Here is a 25,990-nt window from a genome sequence, read left to right on the forward strand (position 1 = left end):
AGCAATGAGGAAAGCAAAGCTTTGGGAGGCTAGGTACCTGTCCAGCGTCAGCTGCTGACAGGCTACAGAGTCAGAGTTCCCCGTCTCTGGCTCCCTGGTGTCTGCAGCTCTGGCTTCATTGCCTCAGGTGGCTCATTATCTCCGCCTGTGGTCCTTGAGTTTTCCCTGAGGAGATGGCTTCCAGGATTCTTAGGGTTCCTTTCAGCTCTAGGACACTGTATGTTTCACTGGATTGGGCTAGAGAGACAGTTTCCAATAAGTCTCAATAAATGTTCAGTGGGTGGTGTTATATGTCTGCAGATTGGGCCTACCTCCACGGTATCGATGCCCCATCTGCAGCTTGCAGAAGTCTGATTTACTCAGCTCTGCCCAGAAGTAGAGAAACTCCAGCCTCTCCTGCTCCAGAAGCAAAAGAAACACACACACACACACACACACACACACACTCCTCTACCTTAGCACAAGAGACTTTCATTGCTAGCTGGTAACTCAGGTAGTGAGCCTTTTCCATTTTTGTGGAACAATCTGATCTTTGGAACCAAGGACTTTGTCAGGCACAGGAAAATATTCTAGCTTGATATTTAGTCCAGCTGCCGAGATTGTAAACACAATTTCCAATTTCTAAACAAGCACGATCCGAATGCCTCTTTTTCTTGGGTTTCCAAGGTTTCAGCGGTGCTAGGTTTCTGGCTTGTCCATAAACATCTGTGTCCTCTGGACCATAGCCCAGTCCTGGCAACCGACTAAGGTCGACCAAGTTCTAACACCCGGGAGGAGGGTGCTGTTGTGTGGAAGAGGGTAGTTTACTCTTCTTTCCAGGAAAACTTTTGAAATATCTGGTGATTGCCCTTAGTAGCCCCTCGATTTTTTTCCTCCTCCATGGGCCTCTGCATGATGCTAAGGATATGGGTTTGGGGTCAGGCCACGTCCTGGCTTTGTAACTCTGAGGAAGACCCTTGCCTTGTCCGAGCCTCAGTTTCTGCATGCATAAAATGGGCATAGGAAGAGCAGCTGCTACAGTACAGAGGGTCACTGTAAGAATAAGAGAGAAAGAATCTGTGTGGAGTGTTTAGGGCAGTGGAGTTCAACTGTAGGCACTGTTCTTGTTATTATTAATTATTATTATTTCTTGACTCCCGGCATCCTCCTGCTGTCTGGGCTCTCGGCGGCAGGGGCTCTACCGCGAGTGGGGAAAGAGGCCAAGCACACACAGTGCTTTAAGCCTAAGATCCAAAATTCATTCCTTTCTCTTCTCCTCCCCTCTTCCCAATTATAACCCAGTTCCTTCTTGGGGAGCTGAGCAGAGACTGAGGTTAGAAGGAGAGAAGGTGTCTAAACACATCCATGCTGAGGGGCGGGTATGTGACTGAAGCCAGATTTTCTTCTAGAGCTGCTTGGCAACCCGAGTGAATTTCAGATGGAGGGCCCTCCAGGAATCAGGTGCGCTGAGGGGCAGGAAGGGAGATTTTGGTCATTTCTGTCTTTATTTCCTAGCTTCCTGTTTTGTGGCTGGCAGGAGCTTCCCCCTCTCCTGCCCTTCAGTGTTCTCTAGGCAGCGGTGGGATTAGGCAGGGGGTGCCTCCGTGGTGAGGTGGGTCACCTAAGTACCTTTAATGCAGAATCCGCTTCTCCAGAGCATGGGCTTTGTCTCACTGCACTTTGCAAACACAGGCCAGTGCCAAGAAGCGCTGGACAAATATTCCCCCACCCTTGGGATAGAAAGGGATACTCTCACCTATCCCTAAGAGGTGGGAGGTGAAGACAGGATTTTCACATGGAGAACCTGATCCTAGGCCACTCTGTCTGCTGGAGACAAAAGGGGGCGGGGGGGGGAGGGAGGACGCATCCATGAGAAGCCTTGTTTGTCTCCGGGGTTGCCTTTTGGAGGCTCCAGCTGCAGGCTTGCTACTCACTTTGTCTCCTGGGTGTGTTGAAGTCCTCACTAACCAGTGTCCTGGGAGCAGCCTGAGAAACTGGTTTCCAAGTTCTTAGTGCTGGGCTGAGCCCCCCAAACACGCCACACCTCCCCAGGCGGAGGCTTCTTTAAGCTCAGAAGTAGTATCAGGTTGTTTACCTGCGAAGACTGAGCTGGCTTGGTCTCCGCCAATCAGGTTGTGTTCACCCAAGACCGGGCGCCCTCATTGGCTGGGAAGTGCAACGACTCATCTCCTGGGAGGTGATTAGTGCGGGCTCTGGAATTGTTCTCCACCTGCTTCGTCCCCTGGGCCACCGGGTTCAAAAGTCAGGTCTGGTAAATGGGCATCACTTACAAGAGCTTGCCATTGTGGCTCTAAGGACCATTTGCTGTGGCAGAGTGTTCTGTGGGGAAGGCTACCTTGACCTGAGAACTTTTCTTGAGAGCCGCCAGAATCTATTCTTCCACTTCTCTGGCGCTCTCCTTTCCATGCTGGTAGCCAGGAGTCAGCTTATTCTGAGCCAGGTCATATTATTTATACCTAGGGGATGAATGTTTCCTTGTTATGCCAACAACCCCACCCTCCAGTCTCCCTGCTGGGACTGAAGAATGCCTTGTTTGACTGCATGCAAATTTCCAGGTTTTTTTCAGCCTTTGAAACAGAGGGTAGGGCTGCTGGAGTCTGGAGCTCAGGGTTCAGACCTAGTAATAAAAAGCCCCAAGCTCTAAATGCTCAGATAATGATGTTAATTTGCAGGTAACTCTACTACATAATGAACATTTTAGAAAGAGTCTTAGGTTGCCCCCCCACCCCGCTTTTTTTTAAATTCACATTCTGTTCAGCAAGGGCTGAACCTTATGAAAGGATCCTGTCTTTGTCCTTAGTCCTCACTACGACAGCTAGTCCACCCACTATTCTTACTAATTAGACAAAGAGGCCCCTTCCTCAAAGTACTTCACCACTCCCTGTTGGGAAATTGCCATAATAAGCATTAGAAATGTGCACAGAAGGTACGTGTACCTGTGTGGTGTCTATGGTGTGAAAGATAAGACCTCAGCCTTATCAGCCATGCACTGGACACCCTGCAGAACTCTACTCGATGGCCGTGACCTTGACCTTGCTTCCACTGGAAAACACAGTTGCTGCAGCCATCCTCTTCCCCAGGATCACCTCCCCCAAACTGGGAAGACCATCTCTTGCTTTTGCTGCTGCTACCTGAATGTGAGGATGCTTTCAGGCCCCCGGCCCTAAGAGTTCTCTCTGTATACCTCCCCAGAGTTGGTCCTCAAGATGACCAGTCTTTCTTGGAAGACTGAGTATACCATATATTGCTTGGCCCTCCAGGGGTCAGTTGTCCTGCAGAAGCAGCAGCAGCAAAATCAGACAGGTGTCTGGAGCAGAAGAAATTTTTTTCATCGATGTTAGGAATCTTGGGCTTATCATAATTCAGAATGGCAGTGAGCCCGTGTGCGTGTGGTGGGTTGGGGGTGACCTTGACTAGTGTGCTTTTGGGGTCTAGTTTTAGAACAGAGATCAGGGGCTGCCACAGGTTTCCCCTAGTCAAGCAGTATTTATTTGACAAACCCTTGAGGAGGGTCAGATAAGGTCCTAGTCCTCAAGTTTTCAGTCTAAATGGCTTCCTAACATAACAATCTCAAAATCCTTTAACAAAATTAACAAAAGTAGCTTTCTTTCCTTTTCCTTTCCCTGATGAGGACAAGAATGAGCAAGAATCTGATGGTGCCCATGTGTACGTATTTACTGAAGTATCTTATGGGGTCTGGATGATGGTAATCTGCATGGATTGGATCTACAATCTTGTTCAAGGGACAAAACACATTTGGGAAACTGAACAACCATGAAAGAGAACAACATAAATGCCATCTTGGATCTGTAGGTGACAGATTGCCATAAGAATGGCATTCTTCTTGCCATTAGAATGGTGAGTGGTGTTGTGGCTCTTAGCACAGAGCTGACGATCTTTCCTCACTGGGAGCAGGATGAGTAGAGTGGTTCCATCCCCAGGCTTGGACAGACCCCAAACTGGGAACTTGGGGATGGTGCTTGGCCTGCATCCCAGCCCACTGAGCCCTGCCCTGGTCTCTGACAATGGCTTAGATACCTTCCAGGAGACCAGGGCAGAGGGTAAGGAGGGTCCTTTGGAATATGGGGACTTCTGTGACATATCCAGTTACCCTATTCCTCATGAGGACTGTACCCCAGTCATCTCAGAGAGAGGAATGTCCAACTTTGCAAAAAAAGAAAAAGAAAGAAAGAAAGAAAGAAACCCACAAAAAAACAAAGAATGTCCATTTGGTGGAAATCTATGGACCAGTTTCATGGGGGCTTTGTGAGCCAGATCTTGGAATGTGGGTGGGAGTCCCAGGCCAGCCAGAAGATATAAATAGAATCAGCAACCCTCCCCCATCCATCCTTGCTGGCTGACCAATGAGAAACTACGCCCTGCCAGGGGGGTGAATTCTTGAACCCACTATTCTGGACCTGTTCAGGCGCCAGGCGCCTCCATTCCTCCTCCAGGGCCAGCCGCAGAGCACCCACCCCAGGGCTGGAAAGATCAGGGCTGGGGTGAACAATCTTGCACTCTCTATACTAGCTTCTCCTTCCTTTGTTCACTTCAGTCCTAGGAATGCCCCCTCCCCTCTCCTTGGTCAGCTGTTTGGGAACAAACACAATAGCTAAGCTTTAGGTCTCCTTCCCCGCCTGCCTGTCTGCCGCTGGGGAGATGCGCTGCTTATTCTCTCCCACTCCCTCGCTCCCTAGGATGGGGCTCAGCATCCCCAGGGAAGAGGCCTGGACTTCTTTAATGAACTGCAAATGTGATTAAGTTGGGCTGCCGTTGGCTCTGCACACCCGCCCAGGCAGGGTGAAGTCATGGGCTGACGGAGCTGGGGCTGGATCTCTCCCGCCAGCTGCTGGCACTGCAGACGAGATGAAGGAAGATAGAGGTAGCTGCTGCCAGGCACTGGAGCCAGGGACATGCTGGGAGCGAGCAAATGAGCTGACCGTCGCTTGTGTCTCTGCCAGAACGGCTCCGCAGAGAGCTGAGGAGGAGCCATTTTCGCGCTGTGAGGCTGCTATAGACAATAGGCTAGTGGCGCTAGGGGTAGGGCCTCAACTGCCTTTCCCATGTAGAGTTGTTCAGTCTTACTTTGCAGTATCCGGCTTCCGTAGGTATTGCTGTCTGTGTCCATGAGGGGTAGGTCCCACTGTGAGTGAGGAGACATCTAAAGTAACAGAGTTTATTTCTCTCTTGGTGTAAAGAAGTTCAGGTAGGATGTCCAGGGCCAGCACAGGATGCCTTGGTGTTGGGACTCAGGGTCCTTGGGTCTCGTTTTTCTGTTGTTGTTGGCATGGAGCTTCCACTTCATGGTCCAAGATGGCGGCTCTCACCTCAGGCATCACAGCTGCATTCCAGCAGTGGGGAGAAAAGGGGCTACAAAAGAATCACCCTTTCCTTTTGAGGACATTGCCTAGAACGTAGCCTGTTATCTTTCTGCTTATGCCCTACCGGGCAAAGCTTCGTTACGCCTACTCACAGCTGCCAGGGAAGTGAAGCGATGGAATCTTCGTGCCCAATGGGCACATGCTCAAGGGATGATTGAAAATTGAAGGTGCTGTGACTAAGAAAGAAGGGAGGAAGAGATCCCAGACAACTTTCAGTCCCTTCTCCACTCTGCCTTCTTTATAGGGGAGGAAACAGGCACAGACTGGCAAGATCATTTTCCCACAGATGCACATTTTGGAAGTGATGGGGTTGGGACTGTAGAACAACCACGCTTCTAAACCTCGAGCTCTGCCTCCTGTGCTCCGCTTGTCTAACCTGGTGTGAGGAAACAGGTGGGAAGGGTGGGGGCGTGGAGGAAAACCATGTAAATTGTGGTTTGGTGACAGGTGACAGGCCTTTAGGTTGCGATCAGGTTTGAGTCCAGCCGCTACAGGAGTTTGTGAGCTGTGCAGTCTGATGACGCCCTGACACTCTTAAGAATGATAGAAGACACAAAAGAGATTTTCTATGGATTATCTATTGATTATGGGTTTGGATTATCTATTGATATATACTATATTAGATACTAAAACGGAGACATTTACAGCATACTCTTTTAAAAATAATGAATACTGTTTTTCTGAAAATAAATAAATTGGAAAAAAAAATAAACACATTATATTTAACATCTTTTTAATAAAAGCCACTATAAATTCCAATTATATTTAACATCTTTTTAATAAAAGCCACTATAAATTCCAAGCAGAAAAATGTGTAGAGAGAAGAATGGCAGTGTTTCATAGTTTTGTAAATCTCTTTGCTATCTGGCTTAAAGAGAAATAAGCTGGGGGGCGCCTGGGTGGCTCAGTGGGTTAAGCCGCTGCCTTCGGCTCAGGTCATGATCCCAGGGTCCTGGGATCGAGTCCCGCATCGGGCTCTCCGCTGAGCGGAGAGCCTGCTTTCCTCTCTCTCTCTCTCTCTCTGCCTGCCTCTCTGCCTACTTGTGATCTCTCTCTGTCAAATAAATAAATAAAATCTTTAAAAAAAAAAAAAAGAGAAATAAGCTGGATTCCCACGTCGGCGTCAGTAGTCAGTCTGTGGTGCGATTATCTATCGTGGAGCTTCTGGAAAATTCCACTGTGCACTCATGAAAGAGTGAGAGCCCAAAGGCCAGAAAACATCTTAGTGTGATTATTACAATAGTCTTGCAAGGATCTTGGAAAGTCTCCCAGGGATCTTGGGGGTCTCTAGGGGCTTTCTGGACCAAGTCACACTTTGTAAACCGCTGACCTAGTGAATGCTTTACTCTCTCCATGCCACAGTTTCCAAATCTGAAAGTCTGTTTATCTGGCCTTTCTCTGAGGAGTTTTGTGTTCTTAGAAGGTGTTTTAGGCTTATGAAGGGCCTGTTTGTGGGAGTGGGTGTCAAGGTGGTCTCTGAAACCACTTTATTTGTTCGGGGGACATTGGTGATATGTCAGATGGGGAGTCGGAGGGGGAGAGCTGGATAGTAGCCAGGATCAGATCCTAGAATGCCTGGCCTGCTGCCTTTCTAAGGAGCTAGAACTTTGTCCTTTAAGCTGGGGTGGGACACAGTCAGATGTGCTTGTTGAGTAAAGGTTTGGTCACCTCCTACCTACTGACATCTCTCCAGGTTCCGAGAGGATGCCATGTCAGCTCCATCCTGGACTTATTTCTGTCTCCGGACCTGGCTTGGCCCCTCCACGTGGAGTGGGGAAGGCTGGGAGGCAAAGGTGGCAAGCAAGGTGTGCTGCCACACCGCACCGTGGGGCCCTCAGACTCTGGTCACCCTCATAGGCCAAGTTTAGGCCAGAGCCGACCAGAGGAAGACCAGAGAACAAGACAGGGAGACAGATTTTTCCTTTTGTCTCTAGCAATCCTAGCCAGATTTTCAGGTGCACATGGAGAGGCCAGAGGCATTGTTCTCAGAAGGGAGGTGGCTGTTTCGGCAGAAATCCACTCCCATCCTGCAGGCAAATAATCGGAAAACACCCTTCTTGCTACAGCTTTCTGTAAACCATTTAATACCTCAAGGGACCTCCCAGGAAATGTGCTGGAGGATGGGTCCCACTTTTCCTCTGGGCAGGGAACAGACAGGTTTGGGCCAGCTGGAGACGGGCCGTGCCGGACTCTGCCTGACATCGCTCTCAGGGTGGGAGGGGACGCTGGACTCCTGACTGTCTTCTTTTTTCTGCTTGACGCTGTGCTGTGCTGGTGATGAACCCCAGACACTCAGTCCCTGTGGAAGCGTCCTGTGATCCAGGGGCTGCTCTGGGCTGCTGCCTGACAGACCAGGTGATGGCAGCATCACTAGAACAAAAAAAAAAAAAAAAACAAAAAAAAACCCATGGAGTTGCCTTTTTGGGTTTTTCTCTGGTTCCAAATTTCAGATGAGGAGAAGGGCCAGCAAGAGCCCAAGCCTCTGGCCCTGCCGGGGCACCCTTGGCCACCCTTTGAGAACCCAGGAACGTTTCTCTCTGAGGGGCCCATCTCATGGGCCAGACAGTGTAGCAGAATGGAAAGAACTAGACCCAGGCTCCAGCCTCCTCCCCCTGAGCCTCAGGAGAGTCTTAGACCTGCCTGTGGCAAAGAAGAGAGGGTCCTTCCTCCATCCCCTCGCTCAAAAGAGTCTCCAAGATACTAGTAAAGCGATTGTGTTGTCATGGTGGCCATGCATCCCAGTGTTGCCCAGTCTCCCCAAGATGCAGAGGGAAAGGGACAAAGATGTCCTCTGTCCTGCTGCCGAGCTGCCCACCATTCTGGAGGACAAGCCTCCTGGGAGGAGGGAGAGGGGAAGGGACCTCTTTGGTGGCCACGGTGATGATACGGAGTCATCATTTTTGCAGTGAAGCCTTTCCCTGCATGATTTCATTCAATCTCCACTACCATCACATCACATAGGAACTGTCATTCTTATCCCCAGTTGATGGAGGAGCAGGGGTCCAGACAATAGTCCAAGGTCACACAGCTAGCAGGTGCAAGAGGCAATACTCAGATCCAGGGCTGTGAAGTCGTAACAAGTCCAGGGCAAGACTTTTCTGGCTTGGTCTTCTGAGACCTCAGTTTCCCCTGCATAAAATGCCTGGTGTGGCAAACAGCAGGATGCAGGTCATCACCCAAGACCTCAGTGGTCCTGGGACCGACTACAGTGGTCTTCATTCATGGATCGCTAGCTCAGTGCCGGGCACTGCGGTGTCTTCCCACTGCCTGCAGGCAGCACCTGCTGGGATTATTCCCCCATTACTCCAGCGAGGCAAGAAGACTTGCATCAGTCCCTGCCTCCAGCAACAGCAGGGCCTGGGCTTCAGCCCTGCAGTGGGTGTGGAGTCTCCATCCTGAAGCAGGTAAGCCCAGAGAGGTGGAGTCACGGAGGGAGCAGCGGCTCTCAGCAATGGCCCGGCTGGCTCATGGTCCTTGCCCTTACGTCTGCAGCTGCAGCCCTGCACTCCAGCAGTCCCTGTGGCTATGGCCTTCCTAACGGGTGCGGGGGAACCCACCACACCCACCTGCGTGGGCAGGGGCCCTGGGCATCCGTCTGTGTCCTCCCTGCCCCCCTGCCTGCTGTGACCCCAAGGCAGCTGTGACACTCTGCCCTGCTTCCTAGTTCTGAGGACAGACTCCATGCAGGCCGGGGAAGGGGCAGGGTCCCAGCTCAGGTGGGCTGCGGGCAGGATGTGGGTTTTCCCAGAACCACAGCTTATCTTTGCTATCGCAGGATTGCTGTTCCTTTGGGCTTTTTTCCCCCCACGGGCCTGCCTCCCGGCTCTTGATTTGCACAGGCTTGCTCTGGCCATCCTTCCGCATGGTTTGAGCAGATGGGTTTCCTTCTCGTCAAAGCTCTTTTTTACTGTCCCCTGTCCTCACACCGATTTGCTCCGATTTATTCTTCAGGGCACAGCCTTCCATTTAGATGCTCTGGTACTTCTTTCTTTTTGGCAGAAGGTTTTTTTTTTTTTAAGTTTTTCTTATTTGTTTATTTATTTACTTACTTATTTAAAAAGTAGGCCCCATGCCCAGCGTGGGGCGCAAACTCATGGCCCCGAGATCAAGAGTTGTGTGCTCTACCGACTGAGCCAGCCAGGCACCCCCTTCGCTGAAGGTTTTAAGTCTGTCCATTACTCTCCAGCTGGAGAGCGTTCTGTGCGTGAAAGGGCGGATGCCCCCCGTGGGGAGCACCCGTGGTGACGTTCCTGTACTGTGTCAAGTCCTGGACACATCATGGTTCCACGTGTCACTAAGAAAGAAACGTCGAGGAGCAGAGAGAAGGAAGCAGAAAGTAATGCAGTGAGAGGGAGAGAAATCAGAGGGAGGCCTGTTATCTGGGTCAGTGATCATTCACTGGTTTTCCTGTAAAAATATACTAAACAAATGAAAAACTAATTCTTTAACGTGTTCTGTAAATTTTCTTTGGGGTTTTGTCTTGGTCAGTATTCTGAGGCACAGAAGAGAGTCCACGTGAGACAACTAGAATAAGAAGGATTTATTGCAGCAGGTCAGATGGCTTACAGGTTATTAAGATGACTCAGTAAGGATCTATAGGGTGAGATTCCAGAATCCATTCTCAAGTCCAGAAAAAAAGAAAAAAGCTGCTGCCAATTGAAGTGTAAGATTGATTGGAACAGGCACCTTAACTTCAGAGACTTTATTTTGTCACATAAAGATAACGTTTATTTGCAGCAAATAAAGAGATCACAGGGAATGGCTTCCAAAGCTGTGACTCCAACTTCAGAGATTTTATTTATTTATTTGTTTTAAGATTTTATTTATTTATTTGACAGACAGAGATCACAAGTAGGCAGAGAGGCAGGCAGAGAGAGAGAAGGAAGCAAGCTCCATGCTGAGCAGAGAGCCCGTTGCGGGACTCTGAGATCACAACCTAGGACCCTGAGATCACAACCTGAGCCGAAGGCAGCAGCTTAAACCACTGTGCCACCCAGGCACCCCAAGATTTTATTTATTTATTTATTTGAGAGAGAAAGAGAGAGAGTGGGTGGGGCAGAGTAGAGGGGGAGGGAGAGGGCTCCCTGGGAGCCCATGCAGGGATCGATCTCACCACCTTAGATCATGACCTGAACCTAAACCAAGAGTCAAATGCTTAACCAACTGAGCCATCCAGGTTCCCCATCAACTTCAGAGATTTTAAACTACACACACACACACACACACACAGTGCAGTTGGACTCATTAAAGCAGAATGCAGAGACGTTTATAAAGACAGCACATAGGAGTGTCTGTATTACTGTGTTTTGGGAGTAGTGATCAACAATTTCCACCCCGCCCTGTGTTGAAGGTATTAACAAGGTGGTAAAAGCCCGTGTAAAATGCCAGCCTTTGCCTGGCAGAGGGTCTGGTGGACATTTCTGAGAATCCTAGCTTGTTTTTGTTGATGGGAACGGATTCCGTCTGGCGCCAGGAATCACCTGGTGAACATTGGGAAAACCTGTCGCTGAACTCCACCCCTAGTAGAGCTCATTTCAATTCCTGAAAGTCCTGGGGCCATCTCCTCCTGTGTGGTAGGGAAGGCCTGGTTGGGGAGAGGAGAAGGAGGAGGCAAGGTCAGCAGGAAGGAGATACTGCTGGGTGTTCCTGGATGCCCGGCTCTGTGCTTTTCATTCCCCTCTCTCTGCTCTTTGCTTTCTTTCCTAGGACCCCCACCCCCACCCCCAACTTGCCGTGACCGTTCAGAGGCCCTGGGCTCTGATGTTCAGGGCTCAGCCTGGGAGGTAACCTCAGTGTCTCCGTCTACTTCTGATAGCATGTGTTCAATATCTGCCCTTGCATTGGTAAGACTGTGAGAACAGTTCATCAGCACCTGCTCCGTGCCCAGTGTGAGGCAGCTTCCCCAGGTTTCCTCGTGGGGTGGGCTCTTCATGGAGCCGCATTCAGGAAGACAGAACCAGTGCCCTGTAGAGCCGGGGCTGCACGGCTGCTGTCCTCACCGAGTGGCATTTTGTTCCTGCAGGGCCCGTGGGAGCAGTGCCAGCTTCTGAAGAGTGCCTCGGCATTTGCCCGCTGCCACCCTCTGGTGGACCCTGAGCCTTTCGTGGCCCTATGTGAAAGGACTCTGTGTACTTGTGCACAGGGGCTGAGGTGCCCTTGTGAGGTCCTCCTGGAATATGCCCGGGCCTGTGCCCAGCAGGGCATGGTCTTATATGGCTGGACCGACCACAGCACCTGCCGTAAGTCCACCGCCCACCCTCCCAGCTGGGGACAAGTGGTACCCGTCCCTCCTGTCACTAGGGAAGCCCTCCGGCTTGTCTCACTTCTGGGCCACCTGATCACAGAAGGCTGGCCTGCAGCGGGCGTCCCTTCCCTTAAAGGCTGTGGCTAGGAAGGCCGCCCGGCCCCCTGCCTCCATCTGGGGCCATGCCTCCCTCAGCGCCCTGGACTCCTTTGGGAAATCTATTCCCTGGACTTGGAGAACATTCCCTGCCTCTGACAGGAAACCCAGCTGTCTTGATTTCAGCTCACAGCTCCGCTGCAGGCCTGTCTGCGTTGATGAGGAGCGAGGAGTTGTCCACACTGTCCATAGTGGTGGTGGTGGCGGCAGCGGCGTGATCTCAGAGAGACCTGCAGCCTCTCTATAAGCCCTTCCCTTTTGTGAACCCAGGCTCTCTCCTCCCCACCTGGGGCTCCCCTTTCCTTCTACCTCAGGACGCCTGTGGTTCGGATCTCCCAGTCTCTCTGGGTCCCTGATCACTGTCATTGTCACCATCCCCAAATTATCATAATTAAATAGGAGCTTCTTTGGTTCCCTTGCAAGAAGGCTGCTCTCTCCCCAGACTTTCCACCACGGACCAAAAGCCATGCATATGGACAGTCCGCTGTAATTACACGGGCCATCCTGGCCGATGGAGCCGGAACAGCGGGCCAAATATTTACAGCACACACATGTTTTTCAGTGTGTGTGTTTTTTCCGCTTATAAATTAGAGCTTTTATCTCTGCTGTGGGGGTGTGAGAAGGTGGCTATTAGCAGCTGGCTTCTTGGCTGTCGGGTGGAGTGACTGTTATTTGAGGTCTTTGAAGATAGGGTGCAGGGGGCTGGGGAGATGCCTCTCGGAGGAGAAGGGGTTCAGAGCCATTATTCGGTGTTGTGAAGCCCAGGAAGTCACTGGTATGTTCTGGTTCTTCAGTGATTCTGAGCATCAGTCAGCCACAGGGTTGAGAGGCAAAGCAGGGGGGTGGGTCTTTGCCCAGGACGAGCTGGGTCCAGTGGGAAAGGACAGATGCTTGGGTGACAAGGCTCTGAAGATAGTCCTGCAGTGCAGTGGAAAATAAATATGGAGCATGTCACCCACGTGGGGAAAGTGAGCATGAATGGTACTGGGCAGGGGCCTTTGACGGGGACCAGTTTCATGAGGAAGGGGACCCCTCAGAGGAAGGATGTGATGCAGATGCCACTTACCCCTTGCTTGGCCCACGGAGGACATTTATTTTCAACCTAGAGGACTTTGGAATTACCTTGAGAGGGTTTTAGGTGAAAGGGACAGAGCATGGGGGAGGGGGGGAAATGCCAAGCTGTTCACGGAGAAGCAGATGACCAAGGGGGAAGGGGTGCTGGTCCCAGGTGACTCTGCTGGGTCTTAGCCTGGCCCTACAAGAGGGAAGACTTAACTTCAGGGGAGGGGTGGCTGGGCCATTGGGGTGCCACTGGGGTGGAGCTGGCCCCTGGGACCCTGAAGACAGAGGGGAGCAGAGGAGAGAGCACAGGGGCTCTGAGGACAGCGTGGCTGGGAGGTGCCCTCTGGAAGGGAGCTGCTCCGGGAAGACTCCCATGTTTTCCTGTTTCAGGACCGGCCTGTCCGGCTGGCATGGAGTACAAGGAGTGTGTGTCCCCTTGCGCCAGAACTTGCCAGAGCCTGCACGTCCAAGAAGTGTGTCGGCAGCCATGCGTGGACGGCTGCAGCTGCCCTGGTAATAAGCTTCTTACTCTACTCACAAATCCGAGACCTTGCCGCTGTCCTTGGCCTGGGGAAGCCAGAGGAAGGCCACTTGTGTTTGTCCCCCGTGGCTGGAATCAGAAGCCTTTTATTTATTTTTTAAAAAAGTCTTTGTACAGAGGGATCAGGATCGAGCCGGGGTTTATTTTTAATTTCTGTTTTCCTGTGGTACTGTATCTGTGGAAGCGCGTGCGTCTCGGAAACAGAAGGACCGTCTGGGCTCTGACAGCGACTTTGTTTGGGGAGCACGTGGCCCGCTCTGAGCGGCACTTTTGTTTCCTCAGTTGAGTGTCAGGGAAAGGGTCTGGGCGAGATATTTTAAAATGTCTCCTGGGTTTGCCATGGGAGCTCGGCTGAAAAGAGCTTTGCACTAGAACTTGTTTCTCCGGAGAGGCTGTGCGAGCTTTGGTGAAACACACTGTTGAATTACTGAGAGTGAGGCCTGTGTGTTTGGACTAACGACTTCCCCGCTGGATGACCTAGAACAACAACTCTTGCCTCCTTTCTTCATCTGTGCAATGGAAATTAATAAATAAATGACTTCTTCCAGTGCATGACTGTGAAAGTAAGGGTCGTACCAGTTCTCACAGCCTAGACTCATGCTTTCCTCACTGGTGGACCTTGAGCAAAGCTCTTTCCCCCATTTCTTCACTAGTAGAGAAAGATTAATAATCTCCCTCCCCCACAATATGGTCCTATTGGGACAGAGCAACATCGCAGAGCAGGTTCTTTGAGCTTCCTGAAGAAGCCTCAACTGTGGTCACCCACGGGCATTCCGGAGCTGCGGGATGAGTAATAATGATAAGTTGAGTTTTTGCCTTGATGCCCTTGAACACAGAGGGACAGCTCCTGGATGAAGGCCGCTGTGTGGGGAGCACTGAGTGTTCCTGTGTGCATGCCGGGCAACGGTACCCTCCGGGAACATCCCTCTTGCAGGACTGCAACACCTGGTACGTGGGGCTGCACCGTAGGGTCTGGGAGAGCAGCCCAGGGGCAGTGGGCATCAGGAAGGACAGTGGCAAGTGCAATAGGGTCTGGCTGGGCAGAGGGAGACGCGGTTGAGATGTGGGGGCAGTTTGAGGAAGGGGGGGACATCAATGAGGAGGAGCAAGGATGGGCCTAGAGGAGGGAGTTGGGGAGGAAAGGCCCTTTTACATGCAAACATAGTCTCTAGTGTTCCCCCCAAGCTCTGCTGTAATGAATGACTCTGAAGGAAGGCTACCTGACCATCACCACACCACAGGCAGCTCTCTCTTTGAGGACGGAACCCCTCACTTCATCTTCTGGCCTCTTCCCTTTGCTGTCTTTCCCTTCTTGGCTGTCTTCCCGGAGTCCCCATGGGTGGCCGGCGTGGATCTGGGTGGCACCCCTTTCAGCAGCCCTCCCATCTTCGCTTCTCCCAGCTGTGGGGAAGGGACAGCTGGCAGGCGGCGGGGGGTGGAGGACTTTCATTGCGCAGTGACTGGGTGGATTTTCAGGGATCCTGAAATCCCTGAAGACATGTCGGGTCCCCTCAGTTTTCTCCTTCTCTCTCTTTGTCAGGGTTACTCCCTCTCAGCCTCATCCCCAAGGGGCTTCCCCCTTTGGCCACAGCCCTGCGCCATTCACGTCCAGCCTCATAAAGACCCCCTTAGCACTCGCTCCCTCTTCTCCCAGATCCCTCCCTTTGGGGGCTGTGGCATCGGTTCCTGGGCCCTTGTGTTTTAGTGCTTTTTAGTGTTTTTTAGTTTAGTGCTTTTTAGTGTTTTTTAGACCCTCGTGCTTTCGGTCTGTTCCTGTGCCCTCGTGTTTGCACAACTAGCCAAACCCTGTGCTTCTCTCCCCAACAGCATTTGCCGAAACAGCCTGTGGATTTGCAGCAATGAAGAATGCCCAGGTAGGAGCCCTTCCGCTCATCCCCCCTTCTCCCGATGGAACGGTGCGCCGTCCTTGCTAGATAGGGAGGGCCTCGTCTCAAGGCAGGGGTAAGGAGGCCTCTGTGCCAGCTGGATACAACCCTCTGACCACAGCTCCGTTTTGGGATCCCAGCTGTGCTGACCCGCTCGCTCGTGGGCCTGGCAGAGGCACACCCAGCATAGCTGAAAGGTGAGAATGCACCTGGGCTAAGGTTTTATTGTCCTTTTCTTCTCACCTGTTTGCTCAGGGGATTATGGTTCAATGAACTGTAAGAACTGTAGGGTCACAGTCTAAACAAAGATGATGTAAATTCTTTGGGAATTGAGAGGAAAAAGGGCCTGGTAATTCTTAATCAAGTGAGAAGTGAGAAGTTTCTGGAATGCCTGATGGGAAGGCCTTAGAAGGGCACCCTGGAAAATGTCTTTAGGAAAAGTTGCTTTATAATAATCTCTGCCCTTTATTGGGTCTTCTCCTTGTCCCCAGCTCTATTCTATTTGTTGCAAAGTTTGCCCATTTGAGGCTCCCTTCTGCCTCACCCCCCCATAACCCTGGCTCTTCTCCTGATAATTTTCCCTCTTGTGGTCACTCACATAGTGTTCGCTGTGGGTTAGGCTCTGTGCTAAGCACTTTACATGCCAGCCTGTGGGGCAGGTACAGTTATTCTAGGTCAGAGAAGGAGGCAGAGCTGGAGAGATTACATAACTTGCTCAAGTCACACAGCTGCTAAGAGACAATGACAGGACTCAAACTCACAGCTCCCTGATTGCTGCTTTTGCCCTTCCATTTACTCTCCTTCCTGGTCCTCCATCTGCTCCTTTGCAAGAAGGTCTTAGCCATCCTTCACCGGCTCAGGAGAGGGCCCACGTTTAAGTTAAAGACCAGCTCAGCCTCAGCTTGTATGCTGGGCACTACTTTTTGGGTTCCCTTGGTCTGTAGAGCACAATAAAAAACTACAAGGCAAATAGCCTGATAACAGGCTCCCCTCCTTTTGGCTCAAAGAAGCCACATTGGCTTTGGTGGGCTGACAGGGCCTGAACTTGGATATTGGGGTCATATTTGGGGCCTGTTGGCTGGATGGTCACTTAGGATCTAACTCAATGCTCACCACCCTGGGAAAATTCTGGAACTAGATGGAAAGTGGGCACTAGAGCTAGATCAGTTAGTCTGGCTTAGGGATAGCCAACCGGCAAGTTTATCTTCTGTGCAATTTTTAAAGGAAGCATGAAGAACAAAAGATTGTTCTTGCAAGGGATATCAGTGTTCTGATTTAACATCATCATACCCTGTGAAAGACCTAAGGAGCCCTTTGAAAGACAAGAAGTTGCTGTAAATGCCTTGCAAAAACACTGTTAATATCTAAATAATCATTATAATTGTGAGCCACAATGGACTGAATTAGGAATTCGTTTTTTGTCTTTTGTTAGATTAACGGATTTGGAATTCTTCTTTTTTTTTTTTTAAGATTTATATATTTATTTGAGAGAGAAAGAGCACAGGGAAGGGCAGAGAGAGGGGGAGACAGAGAATCTCAAGCAGACTCCCCATCAAACACAGAGCCCTATGGGGGGCTCTATTGCACAACCCATGAGATCATGACCAGAGCCAAAATCATGAGTCCAATGCTCAACAAACTAAGGCACCCAGGCATCCCCAGATTAGGAATTCTTAATAATGACTTTCTGTAGGGAGCATCTTTCACTCAGCCAACTGTCCATCTGTCCATCCATCCATCTATCCAACCGTCCATCCATCCATCCAACAACTATTTGAGCACTCACTGTGCACATGTTGGAATGCTTGGTCTGGGGCAGACTACAACCCCTGGTCTTCAGTTCAAAATTTAGAAGATAGCTTTGCTGAGGATGTAAGAAATTTTCTTGATTCCTTCATGGGAGGATAATCAGTTCCAACCCTGCAGTCTACAGAGTGGACTATCTGTATTTTGTCCACACAATCACTAAACTCATACTCAGCTCTGACCCTCTTTTTCAAGTTCTGGAGTTTAGCTGGTCATCTTCCATCTCCTGTTGTCTAGTTGTCTCCCATCTCCAAATGCTTGACTCCATTTCTACCTGTAGCACACAGGCATACTTCCATTATTTGCCATGATGCAGCTGGCAGTGGGGCTGTCTTGTGCCCCCAGTGTGACAATTGCTGGTAAAGCTTCCAATGGGAAGGTTCTGGAAGGGGTTATGCTTGACTCTGCTAGCACAGCAAAGAACAGGCTATGACTTCTCCACAGTCCCTGGAAGAGCTGACAATCGAATCTTAGAAGTAGGGATCTGGGTTTTGATTCTCCGGGATAAGATGAGAGTGTATTAATTGTCTATTGTGTAACAAATTACTCCAAACTATTTCTCATGAAGTTGCAGTCCAGTTGCTGACTTGGGCTGTGGTCTTATCTAAAGGCTTTTTTAGGACTTTGATAGCTGGCTTCTTCTAGGGTGAGTGACCTCAGAGAGATTCAGGAAGAACAGCCAAAATAGAAGCCCTGGTCTTTTAAAAACCCAATTTCCAAAGTTATATCCTTCACTTCTGCTGTATTACATTTACTAGAAACAAGTCAACATGTCTAGTCTACACTCAAGGTGAGGGGAATCACACAAAGATGTGAATACAGGAGGTGGGACCATGGAGGGAGCATCTTAGAGGCTGCCTGGCACAGGGAGTATTGTGTATGGGGAGTGGGAGGGAGAAGAAATTGCCCAGGAGAACATCAGTCTGTATGGGGAGGGTTGGAGCTTCAGGGCTCCTCTAGGCCTTCATTGCTCACTGAGGCTCTCTGTTCTTATTAGGAATTAGGGCAGCAACAGGCAAAACTGTGGTTTTCTCAGACTTCCTTTTCTGTAACCCCAAGCCTCTCTTCCCTCTCCTCCTCTTCCTTTCCTCTGCAACACATGCTGCCCAGAAAAGTTCTGCTAATTTGGTTCCCATTGAACCATAAATGTTTGATCGGGGGTCAATGAGGAAGGAGCATGCCTATGAACAGGGACTATTCTTCTAATAAAAGCTCTAGAATTTCAAACTCCTGATGGAAGAATGTAGAAGGTTCTCTTCTGCAGCTGGGAAGGTGTGAGTGGAGGGTTCCTCACTTGCACAACTTATGCCCATTGACAGGTTATCTTAGAAGGGGGCCAAGCAAAGGGCTTGGGCAGTGGGGTGGACTCGGGCAGCCTGGCCAGAATTCCAGTCCCCCCACTTCCCAGCAGGGTGACTCTGGTAAGCTGCCTGATCATTTGTAGCCTCAGTGTCCTCCTCTATGACACAGGGATGGTAACAGCAGCTTCATCCCACAGAAGCTGTTACTTGGCAGACAGCAAGCACTCAATTAATGTTAGCTGTATTCATTCCCAGTAGCCCCGGCTGCCTCATTAAGCAGGATGGGAGAAGGACTGAGACATACAGGCACACGCCCAAAGAAGTCTGGCCTGTGCAGGGGTGGGTGGAGGCAGGGTGTAGCTGGGGCCTGCAGGGCAAGAAGGTCAGAGAGAACCAGCCCTGCCTTGGGCTTGGCTGCAGGGCAGGGGAGGGCCTTGGTGTAACTTGTTCCTTGTTTGGTTCTGTATAATTTCTGATGCCTTCTAACCCAGCCCTATAATTCCACGTTAGGATTCAAGCTGTCTGTTCGGAAGCCTCTGGGAAGACAAACTTCCTCGTAGGCTAACAAAGAAGGTGATCAGGACCAATGCCCAACCAAGAAGGTGATCAGGACCAATGCCCGTCCGATGGGAGTGTGCATTCCTAGGCACCTGGGCTCGCCTGGGGGATTTGAGTACCCAAGTTCACAGAAACACTGATGAGGCCTGCCCCAGCCAATACTGGGGCTTCTGGAGTCCCAGCAGGCCTCCTTCAGGACAGGCCAGTGGACTACCTTTAGAAGCCAGGGCTCTTCAAGAAATAAATAAATCTTTAAAAAAAAAAAAAAAAAAAGGAGCGGCGAGGCACGCCCGGGTGGCTCAGATGGTTGTGCATCTGATTCTTGGTTTTGCTCTCAGGGTTGTAAGATGGAGCCTCGCATCCGGGTCTGCGCTCGGTGGGGAGTCTGCTTGAGATAACTCTTCTCTCCTCTGCCCCTCTCCCCACTCTCTCTTTCAGATAAATAGATAAATAAATAAATAGGAAGAAGCCAGGGCTCGTCTCCACTCAGTCTCCGTATCCGGACTCAGTGGTACCTCAGCCCCTTGGCTTGGGGCCCACGTGTGCCCAGGCTCAGGGCGACCCAGGCTTGGCCTTCACCAAGTCGGGCCTATGAGAAACCACAGGAGCCAGCCCGTGGGGGAGTGCTGGGTGCTGTGGCGTGTTCTGGGCCCTGAAGCCAGGCACAAGGCCCACAAGCAAATCCCTGTCTGAGGACCTTGGGCCTTGGGTGAGTTTTCTCTGCGCTTCGCCTTCCTCAGCTGCAAACTGGGGCTGGTGACGGCCGCCTCATGGAAACAGTGCGCGAGACGCACGCACGGAGCGCTTGGAGTGCACCTTGTGCATCTGGGGGACAGGCTATGTTATTGTCGGTCTAGAGGCAGGCTTTGGGGGAAACTTCCACTGGGGGAGTCTGTGTTGCTTTGTGAAAGGCTGGCATTTCTGAAGGCCGTGTGGCAAAGCATAGAAGCAGACCAGCTGGGCGGAGAAGCCCCAGGGAGGTCTCAGGTACTGCAGAGAGAAGGGTTTCTTTTAGATAAGATCCTGCGTTCCCACCAGGGGAGAGGGTTCTTTCCAATTTTTTCATGAGGGAAGATCTTTTTTTAAAAAGATTTTATTTACTTATTTGACAGCAAGAGTGACAGAGCACAAGCAGGCAGAGAGGCCGGCAGAGGGAGAAGCAGACTCCCCACTGAGCAGGAGCCAGATGCGGGGCTCCATCCCAGGACCCCGGGATCATGACCTGAGCTGAAGGCAGACGCTTAACCCACTGAACCACCCAGGTGCCCCAGTGAGGGAAGATCTTTATTCACAGAGCAGATCTGCATTAATTCCTGGCCATTGTACTTTGAGGCTCTTTTAAATAATCACCCGTTCCTCACCAGACTGTCATTGCCTGCCTTCTCCGTAGGCTGCTCGAGGCGGGGGTGGGGGGGCAGCTGTTGGTTGGGGGCTGCCCTTTGTGGCTTGACCCGCTAGCTGACTGGGAGTGTCCTGGCCATCCTGCTCCGGGCAGAGGACGGGTGACAGACGGGTTCCAGCTCCCAGGGCCATCCACGAGCCCAGCAGCTTCCCCACCCGTGTTAGGTTTCCTGCGCCCACAGCTCCGTCCCTCAGTGGTACCAAGGCGATAAGCTAAATGTCATATTTAGACTTCCGATTCCGGAGGAACTTCAGAGCACAAGTCCATGGAGGTCGGAGCAGGAAATCAGATCGGGCGATTAGATTCAAGCTCTGGAAGTTCTGCTGTTGAATGTTTGTGCATTTTTCTTCTTGACCCCTCTTTTCCTAGGCCTCATTGGAGATAATGCAGGCCCACTTTCATACCCAGATAAGAGCCCTCCTGAGAAAACAGAGAAAGGTCAGGGGAAGAATTCCCACCCATTTTATTGTCATGGGGTCAAGATGTTTGACACCAAGGTCCATATCACTCTGTTTGCAGGATCGTGGTGGATTCTGAGAAACAGCCCTTGCAGAAAGGCTTTCCTGTGACACCAGCCGATTTGGAATTCCAGCACATTTACAATGGGCTGGGATGACCTTTGGCCCGACCTTTACAGCCTGCCATGAACAGTGATCCCTCACTCTTGCTTTCTTTGGGGCCAATGTCATGGGAGGAGGACCTGACCTGTCCTATTTACAGCACTTCTGGCATGAAATGTGTGTGGTTTTTCCCCAAGCCAACCAATTCTTTTACTTTCTGGATGCCAGCTGGGTGTCCTACGATTCAGTCGTGACACTAATGACTGGAATCAGTGCAGACCCTGCAGGTTAGGGGCTCTGTCCCACAGGATGCCCCACTTCAGGTGCTGAGCCCAAGTACTGGGCTCTCAGGGTACCCACTTCTGTCGGATTGGTTACAAGTTGGGAGTTCCCACAATGCCTTCCTCATGTCCAATAATTTGCTAGAATGGGTCCCCAGACTCAGGCACTTCATTTACTATTACTGGCTTATTATGAAGGATACAAATCAACAACCAGGTGAAGAGGTGCATGGGGCAAAGCCTAGAAGGATCGTGAGCATGGGAGCTCCCGTCCCCGTGGAACTGGGGTTGGTCACCTCCTGCACGTGGATGCATTCGCTGACCCAGAAGCTTTCCAGATCCTCTTGTTGAGGGGTTATAAGGGAGGTTTTATTATGTACACGTGATGCATCAGTAATCCCCAGCCTCTCTCCCGTCCCTGGAGGCTGGAGGGTGGGACTGAAAGTTCCGACTCGTGCATTTCGCCCGGGTCTTTCGGATGACCCGCTCCCATCCTGAAGCTGTCTAGGGGCCCACCAAGAGTGGTTTCAGTAGAACAACAGCTGCTTCTAGGATGTCCCGAGGGCTTTAGGAGCTCTGTGTCTGGAAGCAGGGATAATGACCAAATGTATAGTTGGTCTTTATCTGGGGCCTCCCTGATTTTTAATTTCTTCTGGGCTAAGTGTGCCTTCCTGGCCCATGTCGTTTTGGGAGGGGTCAGCCGCCCTGGGGACCAGTCAGAGGACACTCACAGTGACCTGAGGCTACTCTCCCGCACCCCTGCCTTCCCCTGTCCTGACCAGAGGCAGGACCACACCCAGATCCAAAATTGTGCCCCCCATGCCTTTCAGTGCAGACGTGGGCCTGAGGCAGCAGGTGATGGGGACCTGCTGAGCATGTATTCGCCCGGTGGGCAGCTCCAATGGCCCCGACTGTGTGACAGACCCCAAGAGCAGCCCCTGGGGGTGGGCTAAAGTGAGACTGACTCTAAGACCATCTTAGGGGGAACTTTAGGTTTCGGCGGGATTAGTGCTCTGGAGAATAGGTGTCTGCAGTTTGGAGGTCAAGGGTGACTGGGTGGGAAGGAGGGCCCCCTACTTTATGGGATGGCCATGGTGGATGTCTGTATTTCTCTAAAGAGTAGAAGGCACAAATGAGAGAGGAAATACATAGAAGGAGATTGGGAAGGGATCCAGATGCCCACTTCAGCTTCAATGGGTCCATTGTGGGTCCTGGGGGCGGGATTGCCCCGAGCTGGGTTGGGGCGTGTAGGGGATCACTGGAGACTTTGGCAGAGGGCCCCCCCCACCGCCCCTGCACGGACACTCTGCGGGATGTGTGACCTCTGGTCCGAGGTGCCTTGGGCCAGCCGCATGGCGGGGCTGCGGTCTGGGGGAGGACGGAGTGGGGCTCAGGTGGAGGGTGAGCCGAGGGCTCTGCGTGGCAGGGTGACCAAGGGGAGTCCTTGTCCCCACCCACAGATGTGTCAGCCTGAGCTAGGGAGCTGGCTGGGGCAGTGGTGAGATCATGGGCAGATGGCCTCCCGGCCCCCCATTGGCCCCAACTGAAGTCACAACATGGACTTGCCCATGAAGAGGCCTTAGAGCCGCCCCTCGGCAGAGGGGCAAGGATGGTGCCCTGGCCGCTGCCCTGCTGAGCCTGGAGAAAGCCCGCTTCACCCCTCCTCCGTCCTCTGCCTGGGCTGACCTTTCTGCCTGCTTGCCTCAGGGGACTCTCCAGGGTGGGGCCATGCCCCAGAGCCCCCCACAAGGCCGGTATCGAGAAAGGCCCATCCTGGACCAAGAGGAGCCTGACCCCCGCAGAGCCAGACCCTGTGGGGTGGTTATGGGAAAGGACGGTGAGCCACAGTGAACCAAGAGCTCAAGCCGCGGGCTCCAGGCCGAGCTCCGCTGCAGACTGCATATGGCTCTGTCACTGCCCTTGGTTGTCCCTTCCAGAAAGTGAGCCATTGACCTGAAGATCCAGCACTGACCTCTCACTGTTTGAGGACTGGGACCTGAGTTCGAGTCCTCCTGCAGAACTCATTTTCCGACCGATGTGGGGAGAGAATGTCTGTGGAGTTCCACGAGAGGGGCCTGGTTTGCTCATGTGGGCCTCCTTTGCCCCCTCCCCCACCCCCACCAGGGGTCTCCCCTTCCTGTTCTCACCTCCTCCCTCTGTGTCCCTCCAGGGGAGTGTCTCGTCACAGGACAATCCCACTTCAAGAGCTTTGACAACAGGTACTTCACCTTCAGTGGGGTCTGCCAGTACCTACTGGCCCAGGACTGCCAGGACCACACCTTCTCTGTTGTCATTGAGACTGTACAGGTGAGCTGGCCTGCGGCCCTACAGGAGGCAGTGATGGAAGGGGAGGGGCAAGGTGGTTCTGTCTCTGAGTGGCTGTGGTACACGCTATCCCTCTTTTCGCCAGGAACTGGAGCAAGGAGGGCACATCTAGAGGGCACATGGCTCCCGCTGAGGACTGAAGTCCCAGATTTGCTTTGGAACCATAGGCCTAAGTAACAGGAAGATAGGCAGAGGCTAGGAGGATGGGAAAGGGTGTGGGGAGCTGCAGGGGTTGGGCAGCAGTGAGCACTGGGCTCAGGGCCTTGTCCCGCCACACCTCCAGGGGACCTACTCAGAGTCCATTCTGTGACAGTGGAATTGTCTCTCAGAAGGCCAGAGACTGCAGGGGTTGTGCTCTTTCCCTGAGTAAATGGGTCCCAGGCTGGGGTGCCGGACAGGGGGTTTGTGGTGACGTCACTCTGTGTGGCCCTCTTGGCAGTGTGCCGATGACCCCGATGCTGTCTGCACCCGCTCAGTCACTGTTCGCCTGCCCCAATGGCACAACAGCCTTGTGAAGCTGAAACACGGGGGAGGCGTGTCCGTGGATGGCCAGGATGTCCAGATCCCTCTTCTGCAAGGTGTGTTCTGTTCTCCTCCACCAGGCCGGGGGCTGGTCCACTCACTCCTCAGCCATTCTCCCTGCCCACCTCTTCGGTGAGGAGGGCCATCAGTGGAGGGGTGGGTATCCTCAGGAGGCAGCCTTGCAAGCAAAGAAGTCTTCCTGGAGGGGGAGGATGAGTTGAGGAAACTGTCATTAGCGGTGTGTGGCTCCGTCTCACATCCCTTCTTGCAGGGTAAAAGGTATGTCTCGTCTTCAGGGAGAAGTGCTGTATGCAGCTCTGCACACTCATGGTGCAGCCTAGAAGCGGGTGCAAGGGCAGAAGCGCCTGGGGGAATGCTGGGGGGTGTGGAGGTGTGGTGTCAGGGATTCAAAGGGAGGCAGAGCTGCCTCAGCAGGGGATGCAGGAGCCTCTGCCGCCCTCTTGTGGCAGTAGAGTAAATGGCAGGCTGCCACGGGGATACTGGGGCACCTTTCTCTGGAATCCATTTATACCAGGTTTATCCTGCTTATCTTTCCTCCTGAGAACCCCTTCAACCTCATGGACATCTCCATCTGTCCCCAACTCCTTGATGTCATTGTTACAGTCCTTTTTGAGACACTCCATCTCTCTCCACGATACATCAGCCTCTCACCACCCAGCCCTCTCCCCATTTCGGCTGAAGGGCTAAATCTTGTCCCTGCTCGGTTCCAGGTGACCTCCGCATCCAGCACACCGTGATGGCCTCCGTGCACCTCAGCTATGGGGAGGACCTGCAGATGGACTGGGACGGCCGGGGGAAGCTGCTGGTGATGGTAGGTGCCCTCCCAGACTCAGCTGCCTTGCAGCGGGGACCTTACAAAGTGCCTCTTGTGCTCTGGGAGAGTGGCTTTCTGTGGTGGGAGAAGAATTCCTTTCTCCCCAGGCCCTACGCCCCCAGAGGGAGGAACAGGCCTCTCTTGTTTATGAGAGACTGATGTTAGTTGTTTGGACGCCCCTTGTTTGCCCTGGGGGTTCTCACTTCTGGGGCTCTGGCTCCCCAGGGCCCCAAGGCTGGGTGGGCTCCCGAGGGGCTAAGAGATAGCATTTTGGAGCACAGCTTCCTGGCTGTGACAAATGGGAGCTGGGGGCATCTCCCTGCTGAGGTACCCACAGTGAGCAGAAAGGAAAGAGCCAGTCTGGAAGTGGCCACTGAGACCCTATGTTGTGCTCCCCTGGGGTGCAGACCATCCTGGCCCTGAAGGGTTGCACTGGGAACCCCCAGCTCTCTCACCCCTTCCCTGGGTCTTTGCAATCTGGGGGGGCCACTCCCCCCTTGGTCTCTGTGGTCCCAGAGGCACATTTGGGCAGCAATCCATATATATCACAGGGATTCCTTATACATTGTTTCCTCCGGAAATTTCCTGAAGCAGTGGGGCAGTATGGTTTTCACTGCTATTTTTATGAATGAAGTGACTCAGGCTCAGGTGAGTGGGGAGAGGTGCCCAGCACCGCACATGAGGCTGGGGCAGAGCTGGTCAGCGCTCAGGACAGTGTCCTTCCTGCTGGACTGGTGCTTTCATTGTTTGGTCATCACATGCCTTTGTACTCTTACAAATTACTGAAGACCCCGATATCTTTTGCGAAGGATGTAGCTGTCAATGTTTGCCACACTAGAAATTAAATCAGAGGCTTAAAATATGTATTTATGAATTCACTTAAAAATTATAATAATCATATATGGCACACCTGAAACCAATATGATAATGTATGTTAATGACATTTCAATTTTAAAAAACCCAAACAAAAAATAACAATAATAAAACCACTCCATGTCAATATAGACAATATATTTTTTAAAAAATAATCATGTTTTCCAAAACAAAAGTAAGTTGTGAGAAGAATACCATTGTTTTACATTTCTGCCAATTTCTTTAATGGATGGCTTAATAGAAGACAGCTGGAGTCA

The 25,990-nt window shown here is 51.8% G+C and overlaps 1 protein-coding gene across 2 annotated transcripts in view; it reads left to right on the forward strand.

Annotated features, from left to right (window-relative positions):
- Window positions 1–25,990, forward strand: part of VWF (von Willebrand factor) — a 137,076-nt gene that overhangs the window by 22,301 nt on the left and 88,785 nt on the right. For both annotated transcript variants that reach the window (XM_044228748.1, XM_044228749.1), the window contains exons 7-13: window positions 11,404–11,620; window positions 13,234–13,356; window positions 14,221–14,332; window positions 15,212–15,258; window positions 23,349–23,485; window positions 23,943–24,081; window positions 24,757–24,857. In XM_044228748.1, the coding sequence (XP_044084683.1) occupies window positions 11,404–11,620; window positions 13,234–13,356; window positions 14,221–14,332; window positions 15,212–15,258; window positions 23,349–23,485; window positions 23,943–24,081; window positions 24,757–24,857 (876 nt within the window). The remainder of the gene's footprint in view (window positions 1–11,403; window positions 11,621–13,233; window positions 13,357–14,220; window positions 14,333–15,211; window positions 15,259–23,348; window positions 23,486–23,942; window positions 24,082–24,756; window positions 24,858–25,990) is intronic.

Source organism: Neovison vison, chromosome 12 (genome assembly GCF_020171115.1).
Source record: "Neovison vison isolate M4711 chromosome 12, ASM_NN_V1, whole genome shotgun sequence".
NCBI classification, from domain to species: domain Eukaryota; kingdom Metazoa; phylum Chordata; class Mammalia; order Carnivora; family Mustelidae; genus Neogale; species Neogale vison.